Source organism: Magallana gigas, chromosome 4, assembly GCF_963853765.1.
Source record: "Magallana gigas chromosome 4, xbMagGiga1.1, whole genome shotgun sequence".
Taxonomy (NCBI): domain Eukaryota; kingdom Metazoa; phylum Mollusca; class Bivalvia; order Ostreida; family Ostreidae; genus Magallana; species Magallana gigas.
In genome coordinates, this window is record NC_088856.1 from 1,085,873 (window position 1) to 1,099,473 (window position 13,601).

The 13,601-nt window shown below is 35.0% G+C and overlaps 3 protein-coding genes across 3 annotated transcripts in view; 1 reads left to right on the top strand and 2 right to left on the bottom strand.

Annotated features, from left to right (window-relative positions):
• Positions 1 to 1,771: 1,771 nt before the first annotated feature.
• LOC105317714 (integrator complex subunit 13) lies at positions 1,772 to 5,420 on the bottom strand. Its single transcript, XM_066080827.1, has 8 exons — positions 5,230 to 5,420; positions 4,709 to 4,793; positions 4,404 to 4,480; positions 3,665 to 3,822; positions 3,035 to 3,241; positions 2,768 to 2,880; positions 2,180 to 2,327; positions 1,772 to 1,902 (listed from the first exon to the last, which is right to left on the bottom strand). Exons 2-8 carry the CDS (start codon positions 4,776 to 4,778, stop codon positions 1,848 to 1,850), a joined length of 828 nt encoding a protein of 275 aa, XP_065936899.1. The 5' UTR covers positions 4,779 to 4,793; positions 5,230 to 5,420; the 3' UTR covers positions 1,772 to 1,847.
• LOC136269546 (integrator complex subunit 13-like) overlaps positions 1,772 to 13,601 on the bottom strand; it is an 83,733-nt gene continuing 71,903 nt past the window's right edge. The window contains exon 19 of the mRNA XM_066080822.1: positions 1,772 to 1,842. The gene's annotated coding sequence lies outside the window, so the exon portion shown is untranslated. The remainder of the gene's footprint in view (positions 1,843 to 13,601) is intronic.
• Positions 8,536 to 12,365, top strand: LOC136274691 (interferon-induced protein 44-like). The gene is made up of 3 exons (XM_066082133.1): positions 8,536 to 8,577; positions 8,780 to 8,951; positions 12,058 to 12,365. The coding sequence occupies exons 1-3, from the start codon at positions 8,536 to 8,538 to the stop codon at positions 12,363 to 12,365; spliced, it is 522 nt and encodes a 173-aa protein (XP_065938205.1).

A 13,601-nucleotide genomic window follows, 5' to 3' on the forward strand; every position in this document is an offset into this window, starting at 1 on the left:
AACAGTTCTGTATGAAAAAATATTGGACAGTACTCGGCCCAAAAGGGCCTCGAAACTTTCTGATAATTTTTTTTTCATACAGAACTGTTTTTGGCATATATCCATTACGTAAAACATGGTTAAATACTAATACCGGAAACATTATATACAAGAATATTGTACCTTTTCTGAATAGCTTGGAAATAATGATAGTTACAACAGTGGAATAGATGATTTATATCCTATGTCTCCAGACTTAAAATGCAAAATAATCCCATGACTGATACATATTTCTAAATATTTTGGTGGAATAAGCAAAATAATTAAAAGATACTATAGTTACCGTAATCTCTTAATTTATTTCTTTGGGAAAAGGGGTAACATAACATTCATCTTAAAAAAAAAAGGCTCAATTCAAAATTTCCTCGAAGATTTTCTGCCAACTATTAGACATTTTAACATATACATCTACATGGAGTATCCAATATTATCAGCAGAGAACAGTACTGTAACTAGATTGTTCACAAAACGGAACCTTCCAGATAAACATATCCGTAGCTGCTTATCCAGAAATTAAAGCTCATTTAAGTAGTTTCTATTGACATATGCAATATCCAAAAAATATTTATCGTCGCTTTTTAACTGTTATATCTGCTCTTTGTCAGGGAAATGAATAATATACAGAACAGCCATATAAACTCATGTTACTTAATGCGCTTTCGCTGCTCAAAATAGAGTACCAGAAACTTCGACGGGAACATTCATTAGATCAAATAAATTTGATTTAACAATTTTATTTTTCAAAAGTAAATATCAAATTAGTTATGTAAGTTTGAACGTTTTACTTGAACTTATAATAATAAATCGATTCAAAAACGCGTGATGACATTTACTTGTGCTTTATATACATACACTGTGATTGAGATTTGAGGTGTGTTATAGAAATTGAACATCACAGATTTCCAATGCAAACATAAGGGGGAATATACATCACATGTAAATATATCAAAATATCTAAAAATACAATGTTTTAGTGACTCTTTCAACTCTCTATCGAAAAAAAAAGACATAAGAATAAATGAACAGTGGAAAATTTCATAATTTATGTTTCAAGATTATATCATAAATTGATATTTTTTTTTTATTTTGATGCAAAATAAAATTGTTTATACGTTGCATTCATTACAGTGCCTCTTATCTAGCTATTTCTGGTATGTTTGACAGTGTTTAAAAGATGAAACATAGTCATATAGTACTTGGAAACAATAATCAAAATAATGTTAAACCTTTTTTGAATAACTTACAGCCAACTGAATTATGACAACAATGAAACCTTTGTCTCTAGACCTGAAATCAAAATAATCCAAGATGCATTTTTATGTATTTTTTATTTTCAAGTTTTGCATGTCAATATGTGGAATAAGCAAAAATTATAAAAATACTAAGCTCACATTTTTTTTTAATTGGGAAGGGGAACATGACAGTCATCTAATAAAACAATCCCAGCACAGTTTCCCCAGGACTTCCTGCCAACTCTTGTATTTATCAACACATAGTATCTAATGATGCAACAGAAAACAGAACGTTTATACTAGATTATTAACTTTGCAAAATGGAATCTTCTAGATTTGCACAAGAGCTTCTGATAGTTCAGGAAACTTATCAAAGTGATTTTCACCGACACATGCAGCCGTGAAGATCTTGACTTCATTGTGATTGTCTACACTCAAGGAGATGTCACAAACTGGTCTATTACAGATAAACTCCAATAGAGCTCTTCCATTTCTATATGGATGGTTGTTGCCATCTTGTTGACACTTGGATGTTTACAGATTATCATCACTAAATCTTCCATGGACAAAATGTCTCTACATCTTTTTCTGGATCCCCATACCCTTCTGTGGTGGAGTTGACACATCCATTCTGAAAAACAGATAAAAGATGTGACATTGTTTTACAAAGGTAGTCTGCGTTTAGATCTCTTTCTTATAAAAGTATATCAATTAGATATATAAAATTTTAATTTGACAAGTTCAACAAACTATTCACTCTAACTCATGTACATCAGGTACAACATTTTGATGAGAAAATTCGAAGGTCTAGAACAGAAGGATGGTTAGTAGAGAGTTATTTTAGTGTTCAAATGTTAACCCTCTATTAACCATCCTTCTATTCTATACCATCATTCCCTTGTTATTACCCAGAATTCTCCTGTAGTTGTTTGTTAAGATTCTGATACAGCTCCGCTTGGTTTCCGTCACTCTGTGCACGCCCGGAGAATTCCACATGCCGCTTGGAGTGGACAGACTTGATGCGATCTGTCCATAGCGAAAGCAGATTACTAGCACCTGGTGATAAAAATGAAGAAATTATTGATTAGCCATCAGACAAAACCAAGAGCTGAGATCATTATATATATATATGGGTTAATATAAATTAATTTGACAATGCATATCTTTCAAACACAACCTTTATGCAAGACATGTAATTAAAGTTAATGGTTGAGATCAAACTGTGTGTTCTGTATATCAGTATCTTCAGCTTCTACACAACAAATTGTGTCTAGGCAGTGCATCCTCTACAAGGACAGCTGTCAATACACCCTTCCTCTTGAATTGTGTCTAGACCACCCTTTACACACATATGGACCACAGTCTAAACACCCTTTCTTTTACACTGTGTCTAGACCACCCTCTACATACATGTAGACACCCTTTAGATACATCTAGACACCCTATAGATACATCTAGATCACCCTCTATATACATGTAGATCACCGTCCACCTACCTTTGCTTTTGAACTGAGTATCATCAGTGCTGAGTCTGGATTTTTTAACAGAGGATGGTCCTCCTTCTGATTTGTTCATTTCTTGTTTTTCCTTCTCTGTCATTTTCTGAAATCTTTAAACAAAAAACAAAATAATTTTAACTTAAATTTCCAATTTTAATTTCAAATGCTTTCTCTAATAAACAAAATTCCATCAGAGATTACAAATTTCAAATGCATTTTCATCAAAGATTTCAAATACACAGACATTGAACTTTGACCCCTGACCTGTCGAGCTCCTTCCAGGCATAGTTCTGGTCAGTGTTAGTCTCCTGTTTCTCCTCCTTTGTGCTGCTGGGCGAGGATTTGCCATCGTCGCTCGGCTTCTTACACTTGAGGAGACACTCAAGCACCCTCTGGTGTTGGGGGGAGGAGTCTGCGTGGGCACGGATCAGGTTCTCTAACTCCGCCCACATCTGTTTGTACTGCTCGTCTCTACCGAGATTATCACACATAAATAAGCAAGAAGGCAAACCTACCCATTTAAGATAAATTGAGTTCTGGCCTCCGGATCATAAAGCAATTTTAAACGTAAGTAAAAATTTCTGTCCGTCATAAAATTATTGCTTTTCATAAGATAACGATTGAAATTTGTAATTAACAACGATATATCAAGATATTTTTAAATGCATTTCAATTTTTTTCAATCAATAGACATTAAGACAGTTTTCAATTTTTACTTGAGTCTAAGATCGCTTCATGATCCTGGGGCCTGGATTTAATCTGGGTGCAACTAATTAAAAAGTTTTAAGGCTAGAATCTCTTTCAAGTGATTAATGTATTTGATTTTCTCTAATTGTTGAGTTGTCTGGATTGACAGGGAAGGTTCCAAGAGTATGTGCATTTTTCTGTTTTTACCTTTTTGGTCCTTTCCCGCGGGTTCCTGCACTAGAGGTGGGTAGGGGTTCGTTCCTGGACTCCATCCCCACGACATGGTAGATAGCTTTCTGACATTCCAACACATCCTCGTCATCCAACTTCTCCTTAACAATGATTGTGGGGAGCGGGTCAATGTGCTACAGAGACACAGAAAATGAAATTCAATATAGGAAACTCAGCACCACTCCAAAACACTGACCAAATAGTCTTTATCTTAAATATTGCATACCATTACAAGAAATGGCAACCTTAAACTAGACTTACATATGCATTTTAATTATTTTTTAGAAGAATATAATTGTAATATTATATATTGTAATTCTTTTCAGAAGAATATGTTGTCTCACTTCCATCTATTTATGTTGACCAGTGTGACAGATATTATACAAAGATTAAGACCCATTTCAAATTTCTACCAAAAGCAATAAAACTTTCTCAAAGGAATTAGGGATTATAAAAATGAAATCTTGGTAATTGGAAGTATTTTCTTCACCTACCCTTATATTGTTATACAGAATTCAGTCATCAAGAGCTACACAATCATGTCCAAATGACTTCTTTTCAAGCAAGATTTGTTAAATTAATAATAAAAATTCATCACATGCATTTTTAAAGATGAATTCCACAGTCCTTATTCCTTGCAAACATGACATGATAGACAGATAGCAGTGAAAGAAGTAAAAAATCGACCCCCCCCCCTTTTAAAAAACTGTCTTACGGAGGCCATGTTGAATATGATGGTTTCTCCGATGACCAGCGGCCAGAATCGACTCATCCTCTCCAGGTGTGTCTTGGCTACAACAGAGAACAAGAAACATTCAGACAGAACCAGAAGCTTAATAATTACCACAAAATTTTTTTATTTTTTTTCATTTTGACATTTTAATGCCAGGTAAAAGCTTCTTTTGATCTAAATGACTTTCCTTACAGCAAAACCCTTGAAAAGGGTTAGAAAATAAGTATGCCTCAATTTATAATAAACAGGAAATCTTCAAGATCTTGAATAGAGTCTTTTAAGCTCACCTCGGTCTAGATAGTTGATGCTGGTTGACAGCATGTCTGGTAATGCTGGTGCTAGTCGGTTCTCCTTCATAAACTCTTTGAAATCCTACAAGAGACACCCTATTGTTCTTTGACATAAAGTAGACCTCCCTTTTTGAAGGTAAAAGATTTATTTAATTTCAGAAAGAATGACTAGATTATGACCAAACCAACAGCTTGTAATGAAATTGAAACAACAGATTACTTTTACTTATTATGTTTGTTACTGACTATCTATGGAAACATATCATGTTGGCAAAGCCCACAGAAGACTAGGCTAAACCTAAGAGGTGTTTTGTTTTGTCAAGTACCAAAACTGTTTGTATACCAATAAATTAAAGAAAGAAACGTAAAAAAAAAAAGATTTTATGGCTAGCTGCCGATAAGAGAAACGTAGACGACAATCAAGATTAATTTTATCCAATCAAGTTGCATCATTTTAATCTAAGGCATAACAATAGTTCTTGAGCAGTTGAAAGGGGAGTGTTCTGTTGATTACTTACATTGATTCTGTAGTCTGTGACCCTCCCCCACACCCCTCACTGATTGTGGGTGGATCCTCCAGCAGTGACCGGGCAGTATTGATGGCGTGGATAAAGATCTCACCCCCATGACTGGCCAGCATGTGGGAGATCACCTTGGTACCTGACTTCCGGGGCTGCTCCAACATAACAGCTCGACCAATAGAGCCAATGAAATTGTAAGATTCGGCATAACATTTTTTATTCAATATGATTATTTGATTATCAGAGGATGATTATAGAGTGCAAGTATTCTACATATTGAGCTAAGAGAACATTTGTATAATGTCTGCATGACCGCTTAAGTAAAAAGCTACATTTAATGAGAAATAAATATAGAGAACAGAAGATACAAGAAGAAACAGTTATCTAGGGTCATACTTCACTATCAGCGCATTTCCTAAGAATGATATAATTGTCATGGAATTAGACTTGGAACAGAATTGGTGCTCATTTTTTCTTAAGCTTATGGTTGATATGTGCCACCGTACATGGATTTCTGAAGTAATGGGAGTATTCGGTTTGTATAATCTTCTTGGAACTATGAATTACCTAATTTCTTAGCCTTTTTACTTTAAATATTTCATACAGCAGACTGGCAGACTACTGGCAGATAACCATTTGTACTGTAAAATCAACACACAGAGATGTAATATTTTTTCATGATTTATGTCGCTTAAAGATAATGTGCGTCAATCGTTGACATTGCAAACAACCAATTTAAAACATGATAAATATTCAAACATTATTATGACAAACAAATACTTTTCTGAATTCATGTTGGCATTGAAATACATGTAAAACGTAAGAGATATTCTATGTCACAAAACGTATGTACCTGCAACGATTCAAAAATGACAATATTCAACAATTAATCAACTTATATATACAAAAATTGAGCCAGCCCACCTCTTACATTGATAGTTTTAAACCAAGTAATGCTACAAAATATTTATTTAGTTCTTTTTAAGACGAGGTGATGTTATTTTTTCATAGGAAACATGGCGGGATTACTTACACCTAAAGACAAGAAACAAATATCACAGTGGATTGGCAGGAACAGTAAGTTTGACCTTTTGTTCAAACTAAGTCGTGATGGGGTGTCTCCACAGAGGTTCCACGAGTTGTGTGACAATAAAGGGCCTACGGTGACCATCTTCTACAAGAAGGACAACAATGTGTACGGGGGGTACCTGTCAGACAGCTGGGGGAGTACTGGGGGCTGGTGTACAGACCAGACAGCGTTCTTGTTCAAGTTATTTTCCACAGGTGCCTGGAAACCAGTGATGTTTCCTTATAAGAATGGACAAACTCATTATAAAAAACACAATCACGGACCTTGGTTTCATTCGATGACTTCATTTTACTTGGCTTCAAATAAAAATAAATCAGCAGGAGACTAATAACAGTTACACACTGGTAATTTAATTAATGGACAACGATTTAACATGAAAGGAGAGACCGCCAAGTCTGTGGTTAACAGTCACAACAATGTCACAGATCTGGAGGTCTACAAGGTCAAAGGTAATTACATGTATTATTGATTCACTCAGCCATGTTTAATAGTATTTGATTATCAAAATGAAAAACAGGCTCAAAAGTCTTCACGGTAAGATCAAAGTAGAAGGTCAAAGGTCGAAGTTCATTCATCGGCGTAATCATCTTCAAAACATTCGAAAAATTGATCAGATTTGATCCAAAATATCAACAGATATATTCAAACAATATGCAAGCATTTAATTTGCTTATAACAACAAAGACTTGAAATCGTTGAACATTAGTTGAAATAGCAAACAATACTTTATTATACTGTAGTTGCCAATGAATTCTAGCTTGCTGTAATCATTATCTCAGTCTGGCTATTATTAGAGGTTTATACATGTAATATTTTAAGATACAAAATCTTTATCTATATAATTTAATTTTGGCTGTAACGCCTCATTTGATTGGCTGATACCGATGGAGAGGTATGGATTATATTGTATAACATACCTTGGTATAGGGAAACATCCCCTTGACAACATCCATGCGGAAATACTTTTTTTTTCTCATGTAAACTTAACATGTACACTTCGCATGCATGTGTAAACCAAAGTGAATAAACAAAGCGTTAACTGCCTCAAGTTATGGTATGTCGTATAACATACGTCAAAACTAAATCTAATCAGTTTTCAATGCTAGTGCTGAATTTATTTATTTATTTATTTATTTTTTTATTTTTTTTGCTTTCTTTCGGGTTTTGTTTTTGTATTTTTTGTAGCATTAATTTATGCAAGATTATCCAAATATGAAGAGTGTATTTCGTGTCTTTGTTGCTATCGGATTTCCAGATGAGGAGATGGAATCTCCTTGGAGGGACTCATCGGAGTGGAATTCACAGGTATATCATTGACTGCTTTTATCTACAAATAACCCAGTAACTCATCCACTTCAACAAATCTTCGCAAAGACATCTCAAGTAATTTAAAAAAACACGCACTCCAATTTGTTATTAAAATGAAATAAATGTTTGCTTTAATCATATCAAACTCGGATTACTAATGGTTTCAAAATCTAGAGTTACAACATCTACCAAGATAATAACTACATTCTATAATAATGAATACCAATGCTGCATCCTTGAACTGAAGTGCTTATCGATTATTTGTCTTTTACATCTAGTAATCAGGTGAAAAATACCGCTTATTTTGCCTTTTTGTGTACGATTTTTCAACTTTTCAAGAATTTAAAGAATTTGTCGCAAATTACGAGCCCTTGGAGGAGATGAATATCCCAGAAGTCAACATTCTTATGATAGGACAGGTCGGCGCCGAAAAGTCCAGTTTCCTCAACACCATCAACTCAATCTTCAAGGGCGGAATATCCTCACGCGCATGCACAGGAAGCGTCCAGAACAGCCTCACTAAAAGTGTAAGTCTAAGATTCTGTCATCATTAAAATAACATTTAATTGAAAGATTCCATGTTTAAAGATGTTTAGAATGTTACCAAACCTTCAATTCATCTCTTTATCAGTTCGAAAAATTCCGGATCCGTGACCCTTCGACCAAGAAATACCTCTGTTTTCGGATTTGTGACACACGGGGCGTGGAGGAGGGACTGTCCATCAAAAGTGAAGACCTGGGCGTTATTCTGGACGGAAATCTCCCTAATCATAACACAGTATTAGATGTTATTATTACCTCAACTGATAAATAATCAATTTGTCTTTTTTTATCGATAGTTTTTTAAGATGATGCATATAGTAACATAAGGAAAGGTTGGTAAAGAAAGCCCATCCGGTATAGTCATGCCACAATCATTCACAACTTTGAGATTAGGTAGCTTGACGGTAAAAAATGGGCCTTGCAAAATTTTCAAACAAAGCAAAATGTTTCACTTTTGACATGGATAAGGAGGTTTAAAAAAGTCTACATGATGGCCATAATTTTGTATATCTCTAATGTTGTTGTACATGTTAAACACCAAAAACTAATGTATCTTGTACGTCAGCCTCACAACACAAGTAACAAAGTGACTCAATCTGCTTTCAGTTTAACCCTGTAGAGAAGGCATCAACAAAATCCCCGGGCTTCGTCAAAGAGCCCACAGTGAAGGACAGGATGCACGTGGTGGTGTTTGTACTTGACGGAAGTACACTTGACGTCCTGTCTGGAGGGGTCGTCTCAAAACTCAAGGATATAAAACGTCTGGTGGTTGATAGGGGTAAGTAACTTCTCTCTGTGGGGGGTCGTTACAAAACTCATAGAGATTAAAAGTTTCATTTTAGATAGGGGTAAGTAATTTCTTTCTGAGGGGGGTCATTATAAAACTCAAAGATATCAAAAGTCCCGTGGAAGATATAGAAAATAATCTCTCTCTGAGGGGGTCGAAAAACTCAAAGAGATCAAAATTCTTAACAAAAAGATTGTTAAAAGACTTTAAAACGAAAAAAAAGACAATGTTTTGTGTTAACAGGTGGTGCTTTTCTGCAGAGACGTACTTGTATGTCTCTGGTTTCTCCTTATAGAGGGGTTTTCTTTTATGCCTAAAAGTAATTAAGTCTCTTGGTGGAGAGGTGTGGTTGTGTAAATGAAATTTACTTCAGTCTCCTTGTGATTTGAGGTGAGTAACGTCTGTCAGAGATTTAGAAGGGGCCAGTCAATATCAAAAATGTTTATGACCCAGGAGAAACTTTAAAGATTAACGTCAAGATCTAGTTAATAAAAGGTGCCTACAGCTTTATAAAATTTAAGATATAAATTCTTTCCATAATGCTTTTTATCAATAGCTTTGTTTGGTAGGGTGTACCGGGGCTACAATTTTTGGTAAACACAATGAACAAGAGGCCCAGGGGCCATATCGCTCACCTGAGCAACAATTGCCTTAATTCTGATCAAATTAGCATTACAGTATCAACACATCTTAAGTACAGTAGATCTTGCTAATAAAATTGAAAATCTTCCAATTTTTATCCACCTCTTTTTTTTTTTGGTAAATGCCAAGCCACTTTTGTTGTTGTACCTGTAAGAAGATTTTTCTCTTTTCTTATATACCCCCCCCCCCCGCCCCATTTCGTGGTCCCACTTTTCTCTAAGGAATCATGGTTTCATCAAACTTAAATCTGTATAACCTGTGCTTTTACACTAAGTACTGAGTTTTGGACCGAAAAATTTCCGAGAATATTTTTAACGATTTTCTCTATATATTCCTATGTAAGAATTCAAACCGCCATCACGACCCCGCCCTACCACTAGGGACTCTGATTTTGCAAACTTGAATTTACACTACATGAGGATGCCTCAACACAAGTTTAAGCTTTTCTGACCAAATAGTCTTTAAAAAGATGATATTTAAAGATTTTCTTTATATACTCCTATGTAAAAATTCATCCCTCATTGTGGCATCACCCTACCCCTGGACTATTGTTTAAACAAACTAGAATCTATACGATCTGGGGATGCTTCCACTCAAATTTGGGCTTTCCTGGCCTAAAAGTTTTGAGAAGAAGATTTTTAAAGATTTTTTCTCTATATATGAAAATTTATCTCCCATCGTGGCCCCGCCCTACCCCCAGGGACCATGATTTGAACAAACTTGAATCTTCATTATCTGAGGATGGTTACATGCCAATTTGAGCTTTCTTGGCCAAATAGTTTTTAAAAGAATTTTTTGAAAAAGATTTTCTCTATATATTCCTGTATAAAATTTTATCCCCCAACTGTGGCCCCACCCTACCCCGGGGACCATGATTTGAACAAACTTCATTCTACACTATCTGAGGATGTTTCCACTCAAATTTGAGCTTTCCTGGCCCAATAGTTTTTGAGAAGAATATTTTTAAGGATTTTCTCTATATATTCCTATGTAAAACATAATCCCCCTATTTTGGCCCCACCCTACCCCTGGGGACCATGATTTGAACAAACTTGAATCTACACTACCTGAGGATGCTTTCACTTTAAAATTGAGCTTTTCTGTCCTAATAGTTTTTCAGAAGAAGATTTTTAAGGATTTTCTCTATATATTCCTATGTAGAACTTGATCCTCCTCTTGTGGCCCCACCCTACCCCCAGGGACCATGATTTGAACAAACTTGAATCTACACTACCTGAGGAAGCTTCCATTTTAATTTGAGCTTTTCTGCCTAATAGTTTCGGAGAAGAAGATTTTTAAGGATTTTTTCTATATATTCCTATTTCAAAATCCATTCCCCCATTGTGGCCCCACCATACCATCAGGGACTTTGATTTGAACAACTTGAATCTACACTACCTGAGGATGCTTCCACTTTAATTTGAGCTTTTCTGGTCCAATAGTTTTTGAGAAGAAGATTTTTAAGGATTTTCTCTATATATTCCTATGTAAAACTTGATCCCCCAATTGTGGCCCCACCCTACCCCCAGGGACCATGATTTGAAGAAACTTGAATCTACACTATCTGAGTATGCTCCCATTTTAATTTGAACTTTTCTGGCCTGATAGTTTTTGAGAAGAAGATTCTTAAAGATTTTCTCTATTTATTCCCATGTAAAACTTTATCCACCTCTTATGGCCCCTTCCTACCCCCGGGGACCATGATTTGAACATACTTAAATCTACACTACCTGAGGATGCCTCCACACAAGTTTAAGCTTTTCAGGCCGAATAATTTTTGAGAAAAAGATTTTTGAAAAATGCCAACAAATTTTCAATAATTCTCAATTATCTCCCCGTCAAAGAGGGCGTGGCCCTTCATTTGAACAAACTTGAATCCCCTTCACCTAGTGGTGTTTTGTGCCAAATTTGGTTGAAATCTTCCCAGTGTTTTTTGAGAAAAAGATGAAATTGTGAAAAGTTAACAAGAACGACGACGACAACGACGACGACGACAACGACAGACAACGGACAGATTGTGATCAGAAAAGCTCACTTGAGCCTTTGGCTCAGGTGATCTAAAATCATGTTTTAGATTGTCATTTTCAATGAAATATGAAGGAAATGAGGAACAAGATTCGGAGTTTTGTTCAATTTTTTTATTAAAAATATATCTAGAATGCCTACAGTCTCCCAAAAAACGAAAGTAAACAAGCTCTTGAACTCCTCTTTAAAATGATGTCCAATTAAATATAGGTATCGGGATTCCTTTTCCAATGATTTAACATTGAATGTCAAGAAATTGTTTAAGTTTCTAAATAATTCCTTTAAAGCCGTAAAGTACAGGAAAAAGATTCTCCAAATCAATTATGACGTCATAATTGTTTTAGCTCCTAAAAGACACTCTGAAATCATTTACTAGATCATGACCTTAAGGTTTGTACATTGAAGTGTAAATTTGAGCCTTTTTTTCTAGGCATACCCCAGCTGGCTTTTCTGACAAAGATGGACAAGATTTGTGAAACAGCAAACAAAGATGTCAGCAAAATGTTCACGAGCAGTGTCTTGGAAGATGCCGTCAATAAAGCTGCTGACATCGTCGCTATCCCAAGATCCCATGTACTTCCGGTCAAAAATTATGAGAAGGAAACTCAACTCAAGACGGACATAAACATCCTTGCCCTTACTGCTCTACGAGAGGCGCTCATGTTTGCAGACGACTTCCTGGAAAACCAGTTTGAACTGGAACAAGAAAACTCGCAGACGTTAAACACGCGGGACTGAGGCTGGTTTGGGTGCTACCTGGTTCAGTGGAAACACTTATATCTAAATGAATTTTCTTAAAAGTAATTCCCGCCTGTTCTCATTTTGGAGATCAAACAATATAGTATTTATCTGAGTGTTTTATTTTCAGAGATTTTTTGCTTCATAGTGATTATAAATAAAAGGAGACTTTTAAAAAAATATTAGTATTATCCACATCGTTATGACCAATATGGCAATAAAACAACTTTTATTGTTTGAAAATGAAGGCATTATGGATTCTAATATGGTGCCTTAAATTTAAGGTATCACACCGGTAATCGACCAATCAATATGAACTTGTAGTTCCATATATACTTCAGAATTATTTTTTTCCTTGACTACATTTTTACATTTTCCTTTACTCAGTTTTAAAATTATAATTTGTACCACTGAGTAGGATATTTCATGTATTTTGTTAGGTGGTGATTTTTTTTCACAGGGACTACTTCTTTCAGGGCACATGCAGCAGCTTCCTGGGGAGTGTGCAGTCTGTTTATATACAAATGGAAAACACGTGGTTTTGGGGGTAGACCTGTTTGGAGCTAGATATTTTGAGAAAATGCCGTATCGCTTGCCCTTTTTATGGTGTTAGCTGATGAGATAGATAACAAATAACATTTCCTCCGAATATTTTGTCGTGTAAAATACAAACTGATTTTTAAGAATTTTTTCCCCTCTATAGTGCCATATAGTGAAAACAATTACCGGTGTTATACCTTGAAGGGCTGTGTGTCAAATTGAAAAAATGCATGCAGGTGCCAGTTTTCAGTATTTAATGTCAAATCTTGTAAACAGAAATTAGTTTGTGTAGTCTGAAGATAGAAAAATGCTTTTAAAATTTTGTAATAAAAAAATATGAAAACTGTTGTGGAAAACATGTAATTTTTAATATATAATAATACTTTTGGAAATGGATGATATGAAGTCACTGGAGCTTAGAATATTGGTTTCTGTGTTCTAGATGCTGTAAAACCTTGATTCCTAGAGATCTCAAACACGTTGACGACTTGAACAATCAAACTTTGTGGGATGATATACCCATGTATGTACATGTGTTTACACTATTTTGTTTTGTTAGGCGTAACTTCCAGTCGTCATCGGAAATACATAAAAAAAAAAAAAATTCTTAACTTAAATATTATACATGGAATGAATATATCAGTATACAATCTTAGTTATTACAGATATATGATGTTAGATTAGGAAATAACTTTT

What these genes read in the sequence shown, in the direction of transcription:
- LOC105317714 (XM_066080827.1), bottom strand. Translation starts at nt 4,778, where the DNA reads ATGAAGGAGAACCGACTAGCACCAGCATTACCAGACATGCTGTCAACC. An exon ending in CGCGGGAAAGGACCAAAAAG is followed by an intron (nt 3,242 to 3,664) that starts GTAAAAACAGAA and finishes TAATCTCGGTAG; the next exon opens with AGACGAGCAGTACAAACAGA. An exon ending in GCCTGGAAGGAGCTCGACAG is followed by an intron (nt 2,881 to 3,034) that starts GTCAGGGGTCAA and finishes TTTTGTTTAAAG; the next exon opens with ATTTCAGAAAATGACAGAGA.
- LOC136274691 (XM_066082133.1), top strand. Translation starts at nt 8,536, where the DNA reads ATGCCACAATCATTCACAACTTTGAGATTAGGTAGCTTGACG. An exon ending in TGAGATTAGGTAGCTTGACG is followed by an intron (nt 8,578 to 8,779) that starts GTAAAAAATGGG and finishes ATCTGCTTTCAG; the next exon opens with TTTAACCCTGTAGAGAAGGC. An exon ending in ACGTCTGGTGGTTGATAGGG is followed by an intron (nt 8,952 to 12,057) that starts GTAAGTAACTTC and finishes CTTTTTTTCTAG; the next exon opens with GCATACCCCAGCTGGCTTTT.